The 22,059-nt window shown below is 57.6% G+C and overlaps 1 protein-coding gene across 1 annotated transcript in view; it reads left to right on the top strand.

Moving 5' to 3' along the window:
- Positions 1-12,904, top strand: part of LOC132399582 (DENN domain-containing protein 4B-like) — a 148,484-nt gene extending 135,580 nt beyond the window's left edge. The window contains 1 exon segment of the mRNA XM_059980094.1: positions 10,588-12,904. Coding sequence (XP_059836077.1) covers positions 10,588-10,733 — 146 coding nt within the window. The 3' untranslated portion in view covers positions 10,734-12,904.
- Positions 12,905-22,059: the final 9,155 nt, after the last annotated feature.

Below are 22,059 nucleotides of genomic sequence, written 5' to 3'. Positions count from 1 at the left end.
TCCCTCCACACCGTCCCATCACACACTCCCGGGGTCAGACGCAGTGAAGCTCCCTCTACACCGTCCCATCACACACTCCCAGGGTCAGACACAGAGTGAAACTCCCTCCACACCGTCCCATCACACACTCACGGGGTCAGACACAGAGTGAAACTCCCTCTACACTGTCCCATCACACACTCCCGGGGTCAGACACAGTGTGAAACTCCCTCTACGCTGCCCATCACACACTCCCGGGGTCAGACACAGTGCGAAACTCCCTCCACACCGTCCCATCACACACTCCCGGGGTCAGACACAGAGTGAACCTCCCTCTACACTGTCGCATCACACACTCCTGGGGTCAGACACAGAGTGAAGCTCCCTCTTCACCATCCCATCACACACTCCCGGGGTCAAACACAGAGTGAAACTCCCTCTGCACCGTCCCATCACACACTCCCGGGGTCAGACACAGAGTGAAACTCCCTCCGCACCGTCCCATCACACACTCCCGGGGTCAGACACAGAGTGAAACTCCCTCTACATTGTCCATCACATACTCACGGGGTCAGACACAGAGTGAAACTCCCTCTACACTGTCCCATCACACACTCCCGGGGTCAGACACAGTGTGAAACTCCCTCTACGCTGCCCATCACACACTCCCGGGGTCAGACACAGTGCGAAACTCCCTCCACACCGTCCCATCACACACTCCCGGGGTCAGACACAGAGTGAAACTCCCTCTACACTGTCGCATCACACACTCCTGGGGTCAGACACAGAGTGAAGCTCCCTCTTCACCATCCCATCACACACTCCCGGGGTCAGACACAGAGTGAAACTCCCTCCACACCGTCCCATCACACACTCACGGGGTCAGACACAGAGTGAAACTCCCTCTACACTGTCCCATCACACACTCCCGGGGTCAGACACAGTGTGAAACTCCCTCTACGCTGCCCATCACACACTCCCGGGGTCAGACACAGTGCGAAACTCCCTCCACACCGTCCCATCACACACTCCCGGGGTCAGACACAGAGTGAAACTCCCTCCACATTGTCCCATCACACACTCCCGGGGTCAGACACAGAGTGAAGCTCCCTCTACACCGTCTTAACACACACTCCCGGAGTCAGACACAGAGTGAAGCTCCCTCTACACCGTCCCATCACACACTCCCGGGGTCAGACACAGAGTGAAGCACCCTCTACACCGACCCATCACACACACCCGGGGTCAGGCACAGTGTCAAACTCCCTCTACACCGTCCCATCACACATTCCCGGGGTCAGACACAGAGTGAAACTCACTCTACACAGTCCCATCACACACTCTCGGGATCAGACACAGAGTGAAACTCCCTCTACACCGTCCCATCACACACTCCCGGGGTCAGACACAGAGTGAAACTCCCTCTACGCTGTCCCATCACACACTCCCAGGGTCAGACACAGAGTGAAGCTCTCTCCACACTGTCCCATCACACACTCGCGGGGTAAGACACAGAGTGAAACTGCCTCTACACCGTCCCATCACAAACTCCCGGGGTCAGACACAGGGTGAAGCTCCCTCCACACCGTCCCAGAACACACTCCCGGGCTCAGACACAGAGTGAAACTCCCTCCACAACGTCCCATCCCACACTCCCGGGGTCAGTCATGGAGTGAAACTCCCTCTACGCTGTCCATCACACACTCCCTAGGTCAGACACAGAGTGAAACTCTCTCTACACTGTACATCACAGACTCCCGGGGTCAGACACAGAGTGAAACTCCCTCTACACTCTCTCATCACACACTCCCGGGGTCAGACACAGAGTGAAACTCCCTCCGCACCGTCCCATCACACACTCCCGGGGTCAGACACAGAGTGAAACTCCCTCTACATTGTCCATCACATACTCCCGGGGTCATACACAGAGTGAAACTCCCTCTTCACCATCCCATCACACACTCCCGGTGTCAGACACAGTGTGAAGCTCCCTCCACACCGTCCCATCACACACACCCGGGGTCAGACTCAGAGTGTAGCTCCCTCCACACCGTCCCATCACACACTCCCGGGGTCAGACGCAGTGAAGCTCCCTCTACACCGTCCCATCACACACTCCCAGGGTCAGACACAGAGTGAAACTCCCTCCACACCGTCCCATCACACACTCCCGGGGTCAGACACAGAGTGAAAATGCCTCTACAACGTCTCATCACACACTCCCGGGGTCAGACACAGAGTGAAACTCCCTCTACACTGTCCCATCACACACTCCCGGGGTCAGACACAGAGTGAAATTCCCTCTACACTGTCCCATCACACACTCCCGGGGTCAGACACAGAGTGAAATTCCCTCCTCACCGTCCCATCACACACTCCCGGGATCAGACACAGAGTGAAACTCCCTCGACACTGTCCCATCACACACTCCCGGGGTCAGACACAGAGTGAAACTCCATCCACACCGTCCCATCACACACTCCCGGGGTCAGACACAGAGTGAAACTCCCTCTACATTGTCCATCACATACTCCCGGGGTCAGACACAGAGTGAAACTCCCTCTTCACCATCCCATCACACACTCCCGGTGTCAGACACAGTGTGAAGCTCCCTCCACACCGTCCCATCACACACACCCGGGGTCAGACTCAGAGTGTAGCTCCCTCCACACTGTCCCATCACACACTCCCGGGGTCAGACGCAGTGAAGCTCCCTCTACACCGTCCCATCACACACTCCCAGGGTCAGACACAGAGTGAAACTCCCTCCACACCGTCCCATCACACACTCACGGGGTCAGACACAGAGTGAAACTCCCTCTACACTGTCCCATCACACACTCCCGGGGTCAGACACAGTGTGAAACTCCCTCTACGCTGCCCATCACACACTCCCGGGGTCAGACACAGTGCGAAACTCCCTCCACACCGTCCCATCACACACTCCCGGGGTCAGACACAGAGTGAAACTCCCTCTACACTGTCGCATCACACACTCCTGGGGTCAGACACAGAGTGAAGCTCCCTCTTCACCATCCCATCACACACTCCCGGGGTCAGACACAGAGTGAAACTCCCTCCACACCGTCCCATCACACACTCCCAGGATCAGACACAGACTGAAACTCCCTCTGCACCGTCCCATCACACACTCCCGGGGTCAGACACAGAGTGAAACTCCCTCCGCACCGTCCCATCACACACTCCCGGGGTCAGACACAGAGTGAAACTCCCTCTACATTGTCCATCACATACTCCCGGGGTCAGACACAGAGTGAAACTCCCTCTTCACCATCCCATCACACACTCCCGGTGTCAGACACAGTGTGAAGCTCCCTCCACACCGTCCCATCACACATACCCGGGGTCAGACTCAGAGTGTAGCTCCCTCCACACCGTCCCATCACACACTCCCGGGGTCAGACGCAGTGAAGCTCCCTCTACACCGTCCCATCACACACTCCCAGGGTCAGACACAGAGTGAAACTCCCTCCACACCGTCCCATCACACACTCACGGGGTCAGACACAGAGTGAAACTCCCTCTACACTGTCCCATCACACACTCCCGGGGTCAGACACAGCGTGAAACTCCCTCTACGCTGCCCATCACACACTCCCGGGGTCAGACACAGTGCGAAACTCCCTCCACACCGTCCCATCACACACTCCCGGAGTCAGACACAGAGTGAAGCTCCCTCTACACCGTCCCATCACACACTCCCGGGGTCAGACACAGAGTGAAGCACCCTCTACACCGACCCATCACACACACCCGGGGTCAGGCACAGTGTCAAACTCCCTCTACACCGTCCCATCACACATTCCCGGGGTCAGACACAGAGTGAAACTCACTCTACACAGTCCCATCACACACTCTCGGGATCAGACACAGAGTGAAACTCCCTCTACACCGTCCCATCACACACTCCCGGGGTCAGACACAGAGTGAAACTCCCTCTACGCTGTCCCATCACACACTCCCAGGGTCAGACACAGAGTGAAGCTCTCTCCACACTGTCCCATCACACACTCGCGGGGTAAGACACAGAGTGAAACTGCCTCTACACCGTCCCATCACAAACTCCCGGGGTCAGACACAGGGTGAAGCTCCCTCCACACCGTCCCAGAACACACTCCCGGGCTCAGACACAGAGTGAAACTCCCTCCACAACGTCCCATCCCACACTCCCGGGGTCAGTCATGGAGTGAAACTCCCTCTACGCTGTCCATCACACACTCCCTAGGTCAGACACAGAGTGAAACTCTCTCTACACTGTACATCACAGACTCCCGGGGTCAGACACAGAGTGAAACTCCCTCTACACTCTCTCATCACACACTCCCGGGGTCAGACACAGAGTGAAACTCCCTCCGCACCGTCCCATCACACACTCCCGGGGTCAGACACAGAGTGAAACTCCCTCTACATTGTCCATCACATACTCCCGGGGTCATACACAGAGTGAAACTCCCTCTTCACCATCCCATCACACACTCCCGGTGTCAGACACAGTGTGAAGCTCCCTCCACACCGTCCCATCACACACACCCGGGGTCAGACTCAGAGTGTAGCTCCCTCCACACCGTCCCATCACACACTCCCTGGGTCAGACGCAGTGAAGCTCCCTCTACACCGTCCCATCACACACTCCCAGGGTCAGACACAGAGTGAAACTCCCTCCACACCGTCCCATCACACACTCCCGGGGTCAGACACAGAGTTAAACTCCCTCTACACTGTCCCATGACACACTCCCGGGGTCAGACACAGACTGAATCTCCCTCCACACTGTCCCATCACACACTCCCGGTGTCAGACACAGTGTGAAGCTCCCTCCACACCGTCCCATCACACACTCCAGGTGTCAGACGCAGTGAAGCTCCCTCTACACCGTCCCATCACACACTCCCAGGGTCAGACACAGAGTGAAAATCCCTCCATACCGTCCCATCACACACTCACGGGGTCAGACACAGAGTGAAACTCCCTCTACACTGTCCCATCACGCACTCCTGGGGTCAGACACAGTGTGAAACTCCCTCTACGCTGCCCATCACACACTCCCGGGGTCAGACACAGTGCGAAACTCCCTCCACACCGTCCCATCACACACTCCCGGGGTCAGACATAGAGTGAAGCTGCCTCTTCACCATCCCATCACACACTCCCGGTGTCAGACAGTGTGTGAAGCTCCCACCACACCGTCCCATAACACACACCCGGGGCCAGACACAGAGTGATGCTTCCTCCACAACGTCCCATCACACACTCCTGGGGTCAGACACAGAGTGAAACTCCCTCTACACTGTCCCATCACACACTCCCGGGGTCAGACACAGACTGAAACTCCCTCCTCACCGTCCCATCACACTCTCCCGGGGTCAGACACAGTGCGAAACTCCCTCCACACCATCCCATCACACACTCCCGGTGTCAGACACAGAGTGAAACTCCCTCTACACTGTCCCATCACACACTCCCAGGGTCAGACACAGAGTGAAAATGCCTCTACAACGTCTCATCACACACTCCCGGGGTCAGACACAGAGTGAAACTCCCTCTACACTGTCCCATCACACACTCCCGGGGTCAGACACAGAGTGAAATTCCCTCTACACTGTCCCATCACACACTCCCGGGGTCAGACACAGAGTGAAACTCCCTCCTCACCGTCCCATCACACACTCCCGGGATCAGACACAGAGTGAAACTCCCTCGACACTGTCCCATCACACACTCCCGGGGTCAGACACAGACTGAATCTCCCTCCACACTGTCCCATCACACACTCCCGGGGTCAGACACAGAGTGAAACTCCATCCACACCGTCCCATCACACACTCCCGGGGTCAGACACAGAGTGAAACTCCCTCTACATTGTCCATCACATACTCCCGGGGTCAGACACAGAGTGAAACTCCCTCTTCACCATCCCATCACACACTCCCGGTGTCAGACACAGTGTGAAGCTCCCTCCACACCGTCCCATCACACACACCCGGGGTCAGACTCAGAGTGTAGCTCCCTCCACACCGTCCCATCACACACTCCCGGGGTCAGACGCAGTGAAGCTCCCTCTACACCGTCCCATCACACACTCCCAGGGTCAGACACAGAGTGAAACTCCCTCCACACCGTCCCATCACACACTCACGGGGTCAGACACAGAGTGAAACTCCCTCTACACTGTCCCATCACACACTCCCGGGGTCAGACACAGTGTGAAACTCCCTCTACGCTGCCCATCACACACTCCCGGGGTCAGACACAGTGCGAAACTCCCTCCACACCGTCCCATCACACACTCCCGGGGTCAGACACAGAGTGAAACTCCCTCTACACTGTCGCATCACACACTCCTGGGGTCAGACACAGAGTGAAGCTCCCTCTTCACCATCCCATCACACACTCCCGGGGTCAAACACAGAGTGAAACTCCCTCTGCACCGTCCCATCACACACTCCCGGGGTCAGACACAGAGTGAAACTCCCTCCGCACCGTCCCATCACACACTCCCGGGGTCAGACACAGAGTGAAACTCCCTCTACATTGTCCATCACATACTCCCGGGGTCAGACACAGAGTGAAACTCCCTCCACACCGTCCCATCACACACTCCCGGGGTCAGACGCAGTGAAGCTCCCTCTACACCGTCCCATCACACACTCCCAGGGTCAGACACAGAGTGAAACTCCCTCCACACCGTCCCATCACACACTCACGGGGTCAGACACAGAGTGAAACTCCCTCTACACTGTCCCATCACACACTCCCGGGGTCAGACACAGTGTGAAACTCCCTCTACGCTGCCCATCACACACTCCCGGGGTCAGACACAGTGCGAAACTCCCTCCACACCGTCCCATCACACACTCCCGGGGTCAGACACAGAGTGAAACTCCCTCTACACTGTCGCATCACACACTCCTGGGGTCAGACACAGAGTGAAGCTCCCTCTTCACCATCCCATCACACACTCCCGGGGTCAGACACAGAGTGAAACTCCCTCCACACCGTCCCATCACACACTCCCGGGATCAGACACAGACTGAAACTCCCTCTGCACCGTCCCATCACACACTCCCGGGGTCAGACACAGAGTGAAGCTCCCTCTGCACAGTCCCATCACAAACTCCCGGGATCAGACACAGAGTGAAGCTCCCTCTGCACCGTCCCATCACACACTCCCGGGATCAGACACAGACTGAAACTCCCTCTGCACCGTCCCATCACAAACTCCCGGGGTCAGACACAGTGCGAAACTCCCTCCACTCCGTCCCATCACACACTCCCGGGGTCAGACACAGAGTGAAACTCGCTCTACACAGTCCCATCACACACTCTCGGGGTCAGACACAGAGTGAAGCTCCCTCTACACTGCCCATCACACACTCCCGGGGTCAGACACAGAGTGAAGCTCCCTCCACACCGTCCCATCACACACTCCCGGGGTCAGACACAAAGTGAAACTCCCTCTACACTGTCCCATCACACACTCCCGGGCTCAGACACAGAGTGAAGCACCCTCTGCACTGTCCCATCACACACTCCCAGGGTCAGACACAGAGTGAAACTCCCTCCACATTGTCCCATCACACACTCCCGGGGTCAGACACAGAGTGAAGCTCCCTCTACACCGTCTTATCACACACTCCCGGAGTCAGACACAGAGTGAAGCTCCCTCTACACCGTCCCATCACACACTCCCGGGGTCAGACACAGAGTGAAGCACCCTCTACACCGACCCATCACACACACCCGGGGTCAGGCACAGTGTCAAACTCCCTCTACACCGTCCCATCACACATTCCCGGGGTCAGACACAGAGTGAAACTCACTCTACACAGTCCCATCACACACTCTCGGGATCAGACACAGAGTGAAACTCCCTCTACACCGTCCCATCACACACTCCCGGGGTCAGACACAGAGTGAAACTCCCTCTACGCTGTCCCATCACACACTCGCAGGGTCAGACACAGAGTGAAGCTCTCTCCACACTGTCCCATCACACACTCGCGGGGTAAGACACAGAGTGAAACTGCCTCTACACCGTCCCATCACAAACTCCCGGGGTCAGACACAGGGTGAAGCTCCCTCCACACCGTCCCAGAACACACTCCCGGGCTCAGACACAGAGTGAAACTCCCTCCACAACGTCCCATCCCACACTCCCGGGGTCAGTCATGGAGTAAAACTCCCTCTACGCTGTCCATCACACACTCCCTAGGTCAGACACAGAGTGAAACTCTCTCTACACTGTACATCACAGACTCCCGGGGTCAGACACAGAGTGAAACTCCCTCTACACTCTCCCATCACACACTCCCGGGGTCAGACACAGAGTGAAACTCCCTCCGCACCGTCCCATCACACACTCCCGGGGTCAGACACAGAGTGAAACTCCCTCTACATTGTCCATCACATACTCCCGGGGTCAGACACAGAGTGAAACTCCCTCTTCACCATCCCATCACACACTCCCGGTGTCAGACACAGTGTGAAGCTCCCTCCACACCGTCCCATCACACACACCCGGGGTCAGACTCAGAGTGTAGCTCCCTCCACACCGTCCCATCACACACTCCCGGGGTCAGACGCAGTGAAGCTCCCTCTACACCGTCCCATCACACACTCCCAGGGTCAGACACAGAGTGAAACTCCCTCCACACCGTCCCATCACACACTCACGGGGTCAGACACAGAGTGAAACTCCCTCTACACTGTCCCATCACACACTCCCGGGGTCAGACACAGTGTGAAACTCCCTCTACGCTGCCCATCACACACTCCCGGGGTCAGACACAGTGCGAAACTCCCTCCACACCGTCCCATCACACACTCCCGGGGTCAGACACAGAGTGAAACTCCCTCTACACTGTCGCATCACACACTCCTGGGGTCAGACACAGAGTGAAGCTCCCTCTTCACCATCCCATCACACACTCCCGGGGTCAGACACAGAGTGAAACTCCCTCCACACCGTCCCATCACACACTCCCGGGATCAGACACAGACTGAAACTCCCTCTGCACCGTCCCATCACACACTCCCGGGGTCAGACACAGAGTGAAGCTCCCTCTGCACAGTCCCATCACAAACTCCCGGGGTCAGACACAGTGCGAAACTCCCTCCACTCCGTCCCATCACACACTCCCGGGGTCAGACACAGAGTGAAACTCGCTCTACACAGTCCCATCACACACTCTCGGGGTCAGACACAGAGTGAAGCTCCCTCTACACTGCCCATCACACACTCCCAGGGTCAGACACAGAGTGAAGCTCCCTCCACACCGTCCCATCACACACTCCCGGGGTCAGACACAGAGTGAAACTCCCTCTGCACTGTCCCATCACACACTCCCGGGGTCAGACACAGAGTGAAGCTCCCTCTGCACTGTCCCATCACACACTCCCGGGGTTAGACACAGACTGAAACTCCCTCTGCACTGTCCATCACACACTCCCTGGGTCAGACACAGAGTGAAACTCCCTCTTCACCGTCCCATCACACACTCCCGGTGTCAGACACAGTGTGAATCTCCCTCCACACCGTCCCATCACACACTCCCGGGGTCAGACACAGAGTAAAGCTCCCTCCACACTGTCCCATCACAAACTCCTGGGGTCAGACACAGAGTGAATCTCCCTCTACACTAGTGGTCACCAACCCGTCAATCCCGATCGACTGGTCGATCTTTGAGTCTTGCCCAGTAGATCTCAAAAAAAAAAGCAAAATAAATACTGTTGATAGATTGTTTCTGGGTTGCGGGGTGTTAGTTGCGTTCCGGGTTTCTGCCCAGTGCGCATGCGTGTAACTCCCCCGCACTACACAGTGTACTTCAGTGGTCCCCAACCACTTTAACAATGAGTCAGCTGCACCTTTCCTCATTCCCTGTCACACCCACTGTTGAACCTGAACCCACGCGAGGTCATCGGTCGCCTAAATGTGGTGATACCCTCGCACCAGGGATCACTGGTTGGCCGCCGGGAATTGCCGTTTCTACTGGCCTGGAGCGCGGACAGATGGGCGCCGCCTCTAAACCTGTTTAGCACACCGAGTGTTCATGGGGAACCTGGTGCTAAAATCTTCGCAGACGACCTAATTCAGGCTCAGGGTTTCGTAAGTTTCAGAGCAGCTACCGCGCTGCGATCTACTGAAAGAAACTTTTATCGGCCGATAGATCCTACATGGGGGGCAGTCCCCGCTCGGTTGTCTGCTCTCTCCGGACTGCGACCGTCGCGGCCCCGGCACGGGGACCTCCAGCCCTGACCTTGTCATCTCACCCCACCCGCGACAAGCCAAGGCGTCTGGCGGCGGGCGGGAGGCTGGAGCTTGGACCCAGAGACTGTCCAATGAGGCAATGAAGCCCTCAGAATTGATTTTCACAAATAATATATTTCTCTCTCTCCCTGTCCGCTCTCTCCCCCCTGGCCCCCCTCCCCGCCCCCCCCCCCTCTCCCCTTACCCCCTCCCTGCAAATCCTCACTCCCTCACCCCCCTCACATTCACCTTCTCACCCTCGCTTGAACCCCCTTATTCTCTCCGGCTCTCGCACTCTCACTCTCTCTGCCCTCCTCTCTGTCCCACCTTCCTTCCTGCAGCTGCTTTCGACAAGAAGTACCAGGCGGCCTGTTCTCGCCTGGCCAGTTCCCTGAGCCAGGAGCAGCTGCAACGGGAGCGTATCTTACCCCCCAGCACCAAGGCCATCGACTGCCGGAAAACCTTCGGAGCTCTGCTGGAATGTTGAAGGGACGATCTCAGGGAAAGGCTGGCAGGAGATCGTGGAGTGTGTGAGAGCGGGAACAGGCACCACTCCCTGTCTGCTGTGTGTGTGAGTGTGTGAGTCTGTGTATATAATATATATATTTATACGTTATATTTTCTTGTGAGCCTAATCAGAATTGCACTGTGGGGGTTGTAACTGAGTCGCATCCTGTAAATATCAAAATATTTAACCCTGTACAGCGTGATGCAGGGATTCGGAGACGAAAGAAATAGAGAGAGAGAGTCAGTGGGCTGCAGGAAGCTCGGAGAAATTATTTTTTTCTTACCTAGTTTGTGAAGCTGTGTGTTTGTGAGAGCATATTAACACTGTGTGTGTGTGCTTGTCTGTGTGTGAGTGCGTGTGCATGTGAGTGTGTGTGTGTGTGTGTATGTGTGTGCGCGCGTGCACAGTGGATCAGTGTTTTAACCATGGCAATTTCCACAACAAGCTATATGCTCTCTGTGTGTGTGTACACACTCTTGTCTGTGGGCATTTTATGTGGCATCCACTTGTAAATGTCTATGTGTGCTCATCCGTGACTGTGTACATGTGTATATTTTGTTTATGTATGCCTGTGTGTGTGTGTGTGTGTGTGTGTGAGAGAGAGTATGTGTGTGTCCATAAGTGTATGAGTGTGTCAGTGTGTATACTATTGTGAGCCTAATCAGAATTGCACTGTGGGGGTTGTAACTGAGTCGCATCCTGTGAATATCAAATTATTTAACCCTGCGTGATGCAAGGATTAGAAGACGAAAAAATAGGGAGAGAGAGATGGTTAGTGGGCTGCAGGGAGCTCAGAGAAATTATTTTTTCCTATATAGTTTGTGAAGCTGTGTGTTTGAGAGAGCAGTAACACTCTGCGTGCGCGTGTGTGTACATACGTACATGTATGTACACACAGGTAGGTTAGTGTTTAAGCCATCGGCATTTCAATAACAAGCTACATATGCACTGTATGTGAGAGCGTGTGTGTGTGTCTGAGTGTGTACGTGAGTGCACACACGTGCCTCAGTATTTTAAGCTGTGCCTGCATTCTGTTGGTGAGGCAGTTGAATTTACCCTCTGACCCGGTGATTTGTTTTACCCATGTGCTACTCTTTAACCTGACTACCAAGCCTGGCGGCGTTGAGCACTTTCTGTGGCGGGCACTGGGAGACACAAGACCCCAGGCGGGGGAAGGGAGGAGGTGACGTCTGTCTCTGCCTGCAGAACCCCCCACGATTCCTCTGCCAAGATCAATACCCCTGGGTGGTGGTGTGGTGGGGTGGGGGGGGGAGGCAGTTCCAAGCACCAGTCACCCCACCCCTTCCCTGTCCCAGCCCACATCATGGCTCCCCTGATTGGCCTGGCCCTCTCGTAGCAAGAGAGAGGGAGCGGGCTGCATGAAGGGCCACCCCACCACCCCCGAGACCCCTGCCATCCAGTCAGACCGCACTAGTGGAGTCTTTGATGGCAGCACCTCACCTCTCCCCCACTCACCCCTCAACATCTCTTGCCCTCCTTACCCCCACCTTGCTTCCCCCCTTTAGAAGTTCTGTTTGCACACTGTCCCTATATTTATTATGTAAATAATCCCCAGCGTTGACACTGCCAGTGCCCGGCTGCTTAAAGAGGAGGCAGTCGGTCCCCGTCTCGCAGATTAAACACCCACCCAACCCCCCCAGCTCCACTCTCCTGGCTCCCGACCCACCCCACCCCCTCATCCACACGTTCCTGTCCTTCAGCAGCCCTCCCCTTCTCATCCCACTGCACTGAGCCCTTCACCCACCCCACTCAATCCTTAACCTATTCCCCTCCTCGATACTCCAGCCATCAGGACATCCCGAGGGACCACCATCTTCCACTCCCTTCCAGCCCCCTTAACCTGCCACCCTGTCCTGGTGATGGAGAAGAGGGCGGACAGATTTATCTGCCTTCACCCGTTGAGCATCAGCGGGATTGGCACCCGAGGGTGGGGGGGCGGGGCAGACAGGGGGGTGTCACCTGAGCATTTGGGGCAGTGTGATCGGGAGGAGGTGAGAGCCAGACACTCACTCCTTTGCACTGCTCGTTGTTTCTTCTGTTCTCACTTACCCTGTGGAACTGCTGAGCGATCAGATTTACAGTATAAAGCCATTTACCTGCTGATCAATAAACAAGACGTCTGTGGCCAAGTCACTGTCTGGCCGTTTTAATCCCCCGACTCACGAACAAGTCGAGACGTCACAGTGTGACGAAGACGATCGGCACACTGACCTTCATCGGCCAGGCATTGGGACGTTACGTTGCAGCTTTTAAAGATGTTGGCAAGGTCACATTGGGAACATTGAGCTCGGTTTAGGTCACACTGCTATAGGAACGATGCCAGTAAACCAGAAAGAGTGTGAGGAGATTGTTGCTTTTTGTGGCGAGGAAGGTGTTTAGCCTTCATCAATGAGGACAATACATTGGTGAGGCTGCATTTCCAGTACTGCATTCAGTTTTGGTCTCCCCACTAAAGAAACAATGCTATTTTATTTACACATTTAGAGATACAGTACAGTCACGGGCCCTTCAAAACAAGTCCACACCACCCTTTACCCAGGTGACCAGTGAGCCTACTCACCCTTGCATCTTTGGACAGTGGGAGGAAACCGGAGCATCCGGAGGAAACCCATGCGGTCACGGAGAATGTGCAGACTCCTTACAGGCAGTGGCAAGATCGCTGGCACTGTAGTAACATTACAACGTAGGTTTATGGTGAGAGGGGAAAGATTTAATCATTGCTTCACCCAGAGAGTGGAGTGGCCTGTATATGGAATGAACTGGCAGAGGAGGTGATTGAGGCAGGTACAATAGAAACACTTACAGGACACTTAGATGGGTACACATACATGGATGGTTGAGGGATACAGGCAATGTTCTGTCTGAGGTGTCTGCATGTGAACACACACACACATATCTTGTTACTTGCACACAAAGGAGTTGAAACTGCACACAAAAGGTTGTCACCCTCTACCTCGTTGGCACGTTCAGTGCATTTCACAATCACATTTCCCAGTGTCTGATGTGGAAGCTGTCGACCAAGTGGAGCTTGTGATGATTTGTCTGCAGATTTTAGAACTGGCTTATTTATACTGTTTTTTTTATTGAAGAATAATCTATATTCACTGTCGAATTCCACTTAAAAATTCAGTGTGCACATGTTGTCACTGGGCAAAAACTGCATAGCGCAAGATTTTTACACACACTGGTCATTACAAATTAGAGGAAATATTGATACAGGCCAAATACTAACAATGAGGACTAGCTTTAATGGGAATTACAGCACAGACTTGTTGGGCTGAAGGGCTTTTTTTCCCGTATCTTGTACCTATGATGGATTGCCCTGGATACTTGGAATCTCCCACCATAGTGAGCAAATTCAGCCATTGTAAATGGACTCCCTAGTGTGCAGGGGAAAAGTTACAGAGGAAATTAGTGGCGAACAGGATTACTGGGTTATTCTGACATCTGTAACAAACCTGATGGGCTGAATGGCCTGTGGTTGGGTGGAGGGGGGGGATATGAAAGTGTTCAAGTTATTGGCTGTGGAATCTTACCTGAACAATGGTTTGTTGTTCAGTTGGTAAGTCGAGTCCGACTCTTCGTGACCATAGGTTTTTCATGGCAAGATATGGTAGTAGATTGCCAGGTCTTCATCCTGTGCAGATACTGTTCCTGCTCAGGTTGGAACCCGACTGGGTTTGAACTCAGGACCACCTGCCTTGAAGTCCAGATTGATGCCACTACACCAGCAGCCAGCCCACGGGGCAATGCTGGTGCTGGTCAGATTGTGCCCCTGAGTATCAGCTGGAAAAGCACGCCTCCAAAAAAAAATAACATACCCTGAGAGGTATCCTACTGAAAGAGGGGCATTGCTGTGAGAGTTGGTACTGAGGGAAGGTCACACTGGGGAGAGGAGGTACTGAGGGAGGGTCACACTGGGGAGGGGTAGTACTGAGGGAAGGTCACACTGGGGAGAGGAGGTACTGAGGGAGGGTCACACGGGGAGAGAGGAAGTACTGAAGGAGGGTCACACTGGGGAGAGGAGGTACTGAGGGAGGGTCACACGGGGAGAGCAGGTACTGACGGAGGGTCACACTGGGGGAGAGGAGGTACTGACCGAGGGTCACACTGGGGGAGAGGAGGTACTGACGGAGGGTCACACGGGGAGTGGAGATACTGACGGAGGGTCACACTGGGGGAGAGGAGGTACTGAGGGAGGGTCACACTGGGGGAGAGGAGTTACTGAGGGAGGGTCACACTGGGGAGAGGAGGTACTGAGGGAGGGTCACACTGGGGAGAGGAGGTACTGAGGGAGGGACAGTGGGGAGAGGAGGTACTGAGGGGGATCACACGGGAGGGGCAGTACTGAGGGAGGGTCACACGGGGAGAGGAGGTACTGAGGGGGGTCACACGGGGAGAGGAGGTACTGAGGGGGTCACACTGGGGAGAGGTAGTACTGAGGGAAGGTCACACGGGGGGAGGAGGTACTGAGGGGGTCACACTGTGGAGAGGTGGAGGGAGGGTCACACGGGGGAGAGGAGGTACTGAGGGTCACACGGGGAGAGGGAGGTACTGAGGGAGGGTCACACTGGGGAGGGGTAGTACTGAGGGAGGGTCACACTGGGGGAGAGGAGGTACTGAGGGAGGGTCACACGGGGAGAGGTACTGAGGGAGGGTCACACTGGGGAGGGGTAGTACTGAGGGAGGGACACACTGGGGGAGAGGAGGTACTGAGGGGGGGTCACCATGGGGAGAGGAGGTACTGAGGGTCATACGGGGGGAGAGGAGGTACTGAGGGATGGTCACACGGGGAGGGGTAGTACTGAGGGAGGCTCACACGGGGAGAGGAGGTACTGAGGGAGGCTCACACGGGGAGAGGAGGTACTGAGGGGGGGGGTCACACGGGGAGAGGAGGTGCTGACACGGTCACACTGGGGAGAGGAGGTACTGAGGGAGGGTCACACTGCGGGAGAGGAGGTACGAAGTGAGGGTCACACTGGGGGAGAGGAGATACTGAGGGAGGCTCACACGGGGAGAGGAGGTACTGAGGGAGGGTCACACAGGGGAGAGGAGGTACTGAGGGAGGCTCACACGGGGAGAGGAGGTACTGAGGGTCACACGGGGAGAGTAGGTACTGACGGAGGGTCACACGGGGAGAGTAGGTACTGACGGAGGGTCACACGGGGGAGTGGAGGTACTGCGGGAGGGTCACACTGGGGAGAGGAGGTACTGAGGGAGGGTCACACTGGGGAGAGGAGGTACTGAGGGAGGGACACACTGGGGAGGGGTAGTACTGAGGGAAGGTCACACTGGGGAGAGGAGGTACTGAGGGAGGGTCACACTGGGGAGGGGTAGTACTGAGGGAAGGTCACACTGGGGAGAGGAGGTACTGAGGGAGGGTCACACGGGGAGAGAGGAAGTACTGAAGGAGGGTCACACTGGAGAGAGGAGATACTGAGGGAGGGTCACACGGGGAGAGCAGGTACTGACGGAGGGTCACACTGGGGGAGAGGAGGTACTGACCGAGGGTCACACGGGGAGAGGAGGTACTGACGGAGGGTCACACTGGGGGAGAGGAGGTACTGACGGAGGGTCACACGGGGAGTGGAGATACTGACGGAGGGTCACACTGGGGGAGAGGAGGTACTGAGGGAGGGTCACACTGGGGGAGAGGAGTTACTGAGGGAGGGTCACACTGGGGAGAGGAGGTACTGAGGGAGGGTCACACTGGGGAGAGGAGGTACTGAGGGAGGGACACAGTGGGGAGAGGAGGTACTGAGGGGGATCACACGGGAGGGGCAGTACTGAGGGAGGGTCACACGGGGAGAGGAGGTACTGAGGGGGGTCACACGGGGAGAGGAGGTACTGAGGGGGTCACACTGGGGAGAGGTAGTACTGAGGGAAGGTCACACGGGGGGAGGAGGTACTGAGGGGGTTACACTGTGGAGAGGTGGAGGGAGGGTCACACGGGGGAGAGGAGGTACTGAGGGTCACACTGGGGAGAGGAGGTACTGAGGGTCACACGGGGAGAGGAGGTACTGAGGGAGGGTCACACTGGGGAGGGGTAGTACTGAGGGAGGGTCACACTGGGGGAGAGGAGGTACTGAGGGAGGGTCACACGGGGAGAGGTACTGAGGGAGGGTCACACTGGGGAGGGGTAGTACTGAGGGAGGGACACACGGGGAGAGGAGGTACTGAGGGGGGTCACCATGGGGAGAGGAGGTACTGAGGGTCATACGGGGGGAGAGGAGGTACTGAGGGATGGTCACACGGGGAGGGGTAGTACTGAGGGAGGCTCACACGGGGAGAGGAGGTACTGAGGGAGGCTCACACGGGGAGAGGAGGTACTGGGGGGGGTCACACGGGGAGAGGAGGTGCTGACACAGGGTCACACTGGGGAGAGGAGGTACTGAGGGAGGCTCACACGGGGAGAGGAGGTACTGAGGGAGGGTCACACAGGGGAGAGGAGGTACTGAGGGAGGCTCACACGGGGAGAGGAGGTACTGAGGGTCACACGGGGAGAGTAGGTACTGACGGAGGGTCACACGGGGAGAGTAGGTACTGACGGAGGGTCACACGGGGAGAGTAGGTACTGACGGAGGGTCACACGGGGGAGTGGAGGTACTGCGGGAGGGTCACACTGGGGAGAGGAGGTACTGAGGGAGGGTCACACTGGGGAGAGGAGGTACTGAGGGAGGGACACACTGGGGAGAGGAGGTACTGAGGGGGATCACACGGGAGGGGTAGTACTGAGGGAGGGTCACACGGGGAGAGGAGGTACTGAGGGGGGTCACACGGGGAGAGGAGGTACTGAGGGGGTCACACTGGGGAGAGGTAGTACTGAGGGAAGGTCACACGGGGGGAGGAGGTACTGAGGGGGTCACACTGTGGAGAGGTGGAGGGAGGGTCACACGGGGGAGAGGAGGTACTGAGGGTCACACTGGGGAGAGGAGGTACTGAGGGTCACACGGGGAGAGGAGGTACTGAGGGAGGGTCACACTGGGGAGGGGTAGTACTGAGGGAGGGTCACACTGGGGGAGAGGAGGTACTGAGGGAGGGTCACACGGGGAGAGGTACTGAGGGAGGGTCACACTGGGGAGGGGTAGTACTGAGGGAGGGACACACTGGGGGAGAGGAGGTACTGAGGGGGGTCACCATGGGGAGAGGAGGTACTGAGGGTCATACGGGGGGAGAGGAGGTACTGAGGGATGGTCACACGGGGAGGGGTAGTACTGAGGGAGGCTCACACGGGGAGAGGAGGTACTGAGGGAGGCTCACACGGGGAGAGGAGGTACTGAGGGGGGGGTCACACGGGGAGAGGAGGTGCTGACACGGTCACACTGGGGAGAGGAGGTACTGAGGGAGGGTCACACTGCGGGAGAGGAGGTACGAAGTGAGGGTCACACTGGGGGAGAGGAGATACTGAGGGAGGCTCACACGGGGAGAGGAGGTACTGAGGGAGGGTCACACAGGGGAGAGGAGGTACTGAGGGAGGATCACACGGGGAGAGGAGGTACTGAGGGTCACACGGGGAGAGTAGGTACTGACGGAGGGTCACACGGGGAGAGTAGGTACTGACGGAGGGTCACACGGGGGAGTGGAGGTACTGCGGGAGGGTCACACTGGGGAGAGGAGGTACTGAGGGAGGGTCACACTGGGGAGAGGAGGTACTGAGGGAGGGACACACTGGGGAGGGGTAGTACTGAGGGAAGGTCACACTGGGGAGAGGAGGTACTGAGGGAGGGTCACACTGGGGAGGGGTAGTACTGAGGGAAGGTCACACTGGGGAGAGGAGGTACTGAGGGAGGGTCACACGGGGAGAGAGGAAGTACTGAAGGAGGGTCACACTGGAGAGAGGAGATACTGAGGGAGGGTCACACGGGGAGAGCAGGTACTGACGGAGGGTCACACTGGGGGAGAGGAGGTACTGACCGAGGGTCACACGGGGAGAGGAGGTACTGACGGAGGGTCACACTGGGGGAGAGGAGGTACTGACGGAGGGTCACACGGGGAGTGGAGATACTGACGGAGGGTCACACTGGGGGAGAGGAGGTACTGAGGGAGGGTCACACTGGGGGAGAGGAGTTACTGAGGGAGGGTCACACTGGGGAGAGGAGGTACTGAGGGAGGGTCACACTGGGGAGAGGAGGTACTGAGGGAGGGACACAGTGGGGAGAGGAGGTACTGAGGGGGATCACACGGGAGGGGCAGTACTGAGGGAGGGTCACACGGGGAGAGGAGGTACTGAGGGGGGTCACACGGGGAGAGGAGGTACTGAGGGGGTCACACTGGGGAGAGGTAGTACTGAGGGAAGGTCACACGGGGGGAGGAGGTACTGAGGGGGTTACACTGTGGAGAGGTGGAGGGAGGGTCACACGGGGGAGAGGAGGTACTGAGGGTCACACTGGGGAGAGGAGGTACTGAGGGTCACACGGGGAGAGGAGGTACTGAGGGAGGGTCACACTGGGGAGGGGTAGTACTGAGGGAGGGTCACACTGGGGGAGAGGAGGTACTGAGGGAGGGTCACACGGGGAGAGGTACTGAGGGAGGGTCACACTGGGGAGGGGTAGTACTGAGGGAGGGACACACTGGGGGAGAGGAGGTACTGAGGGGGGTCACCATGGGGAGAGGAGGTACTGAGGGTCATACGGGGGGAGAGGAGGTACTGAAGGATGGTCACACGGGGAGGGGTAGTACTGAGGGAGGCTCACACGGGGAGAGGAGGTACTGAGGGAGGCTCACACGGGGAGAGGAGGTACTGGGGGGGGTCACACGGGGAGAGGAGGTGCTGACACAGGGTCACACTGGGGAGAGGAGGTACTGAGGGAGGCTCACACGGGGAGAGGAGGTACTGAGGGAGGGTCACACAGGGGAGAGGAGGTACTGAGGGAGGCTCACACGGGGAGAGGAGGTACTGAGGGTCACACGGGGAGAGTAGGTACTGACGGAGGGTCACACGGGGAGAGTAGGTACTGACGGAGGGTCACACGGGGGAGTGGAGGTACTGCGGGAGGGTCACACTGGGGAGAGGAGGTACTGAGGGAGGGACACACTGGGGAGAGGAGGTACTGAGGGGGATCACACGGGAGGGGTAGTACTGAGGGAGGGTCACACGGGGAGAGGAGGTACTGAGGGGGGTTACACGGGGAGAGTAGGTACTGAGGGGGTCACACTGGGGAGGGATAGTACTGAGGGAAGGTCACACGGGGGGAGGAGGTACTGAGGGTCACACTGGGGAGAGGAGGTACTGAGGGTCACACGGGGAGAGGAGGTACTGAGGGAGGGTCAAACTGGGGAGGGGTAGTACTGAGGGAGGGTCACACTGGGGGAGAGGAGGTACTGAGGGAGGGTCACACGGGGAGAGGAGATACAGAGGGAGGGTCACACGGGGAGAGGAGGTACTGAGGGAGGGTCACACTGGGGAGAGGAGGTACTGAGGGAGGGACACACTGGGGAGAGGAGGTACTGAGGGGGATCACACGGGAGGGGTAGTACTGAGAGGATCACACGGGGAGAGGAGATACTGAGGGGGGTCACACGGGGAGAGGAGGTACTGAGGGGGTCACAATGGGGAGGGGTAGTACTGAGGGAAGGTCACACTGGGAGAGGAGGTACTGAGGGAGGGTCACACTGGGAAGAGGAGGTACTAAGGGAGGGTCACACGGGGAGAGGAGGTACTGACGGAGGGTCACACTGGGGAGAGGAGGTAGAGGGAGGGTCAAACTGGGGATGGGTAGTACTGAGGGAGGGTCACACTGAGGGAGAGGAGGTACTGAGGGAGGGTCTCAACGGGAGAGGAGGTACTGAGGGTCACGGGGGAGAGGAAGTACTGAGGGAGGGTCACACGGGGAGAGGAGGTACTGAGGGAGGCTCACACGGGGAGAGGTACTGAGGGAGGGTCACACGGGGAGAGGTCTGAGGGAGGGTCAGACGGGGAGAGGAGGTACTGAGGGAGGGTCACACTGGGGAGAGGAGGTACTGAGGGATGGTCACACGTGGAGAGGAGGTACTGAGGGGGGTCACCAAGGGGAGAGGAGGTGTTGAGGGAGGCTCACACGGGGAGAGGTCTGAGGGGGGTCACACTGGGGAGGGGTAGTACTGAGGGAGGGTCACACGGGGAGAGGAGGTACTGGGGGGGGTCACACGGGGAGAGGAGGTGCTGACAGAGGGTCACACTGGGGAGAGGAGGTACTGGGGGAGGCTCACACGGGGAGAGGAGGTACTGAGGGAGGCTCACACGGGGAGTGGAGGTACTGAGGGAGGGTCACACAGGGGAGAGGAGGTACTGAGGGAGGCTCACACGGGGAGAGGAGGTACTGAGGGTCACACGGGGAGAGTAGGTACTGACGGAGGGTCACACGGGGGAGTGGAGGTACTGCGGGAGGGTCACACTGGGGAGAGGAGGTACTGAGGGAGGGTCACACTAGGGAGAGGAGGTACTGAGGGGGGGTCACAGTGGGGGAGAGGAGGTACTGAGGGAGGGTCACACTGGGGAGAGGAGGTACTGAGGGAGGGACACACTGGGGAGAGGAGGTACTGAGGGGGATCACACGGGAGGGGTAGTACTGAGTGAGGGTCACACGGGGAGAGGAGGTACTGAGGGGGGTTACACGGGGAGAGTAGGTACTGAGGGGGTCACACTGTGGAGGGATAGTACTGAGGGAAGGTCACACGGGGGAGGTACTGAGGGTCACACTGGGGAGAGGAGGTACTGAGGGTCACACGGGGAGAGGAGGTACTGAGGGAGGGTCACACTGGGGAGGGGTAGTACTGAGGGAGGGTCACACTGGGGGAGAGGAGGTACTGAGGGAGGGTCACACGGGGAGAGGAGATACAGAGGGAGGGTCACAAGGGGAGAGGAGGTACTGAGGGAGGGTCACACTGGGGAGAGGAGGTACTGAGGGAGGGACACACTGGGGAGAGGAGGTACTGAGGGGGATCACACGGGAGCGGTAGTACTGAGAGGATCACACGGGGAGAGGAGATACTGAGGGGGGTCACACGGGGAGAGGAGGTACTGAGGGGGTCACAATGGGGAGGTGTAGTACTGAGGGAAGGTCACACTGGGAGAGGAGGTACTGAGGGAGGGTCATACTGGGGAGAGGAGGTACTGAGGGAGGGTCACACTGGGGGAGGAGGTTCTGAGGGAGGGTCACACGGGGAGAGGAGGTTCTGAGGGAGGGTCACACGGGGAGAGGAGGTACTGAGGGAGGGTCAATCTGGGGAGAGGAGGTACTGAGGGAGGGTCACACTGGGAAGAGGAGGTACTGAGGGAGGGTCACACGGGGAGAGGAGGTACAGA

Source organism: Hypanus sabinus, chromosome 9, assembly GCF_030144855.1.
Source record: "Hypanus sabinus isolate sHypSab1 chromosome 9, sHypSab1.hap1, whole genome shotgun sequence".
Classification (NCBI taxonomy): Eukaryota; Metazoa; Chordata; class Chondrichthyes; order Myliobatiformes; family Dasyatidae; genus Hypanus; species Hypanus sabinus.
Note: the sequence above shows the minus strand (reverse complement) of the source record. Positions and strands in the feature narration are given on the sequence as shown.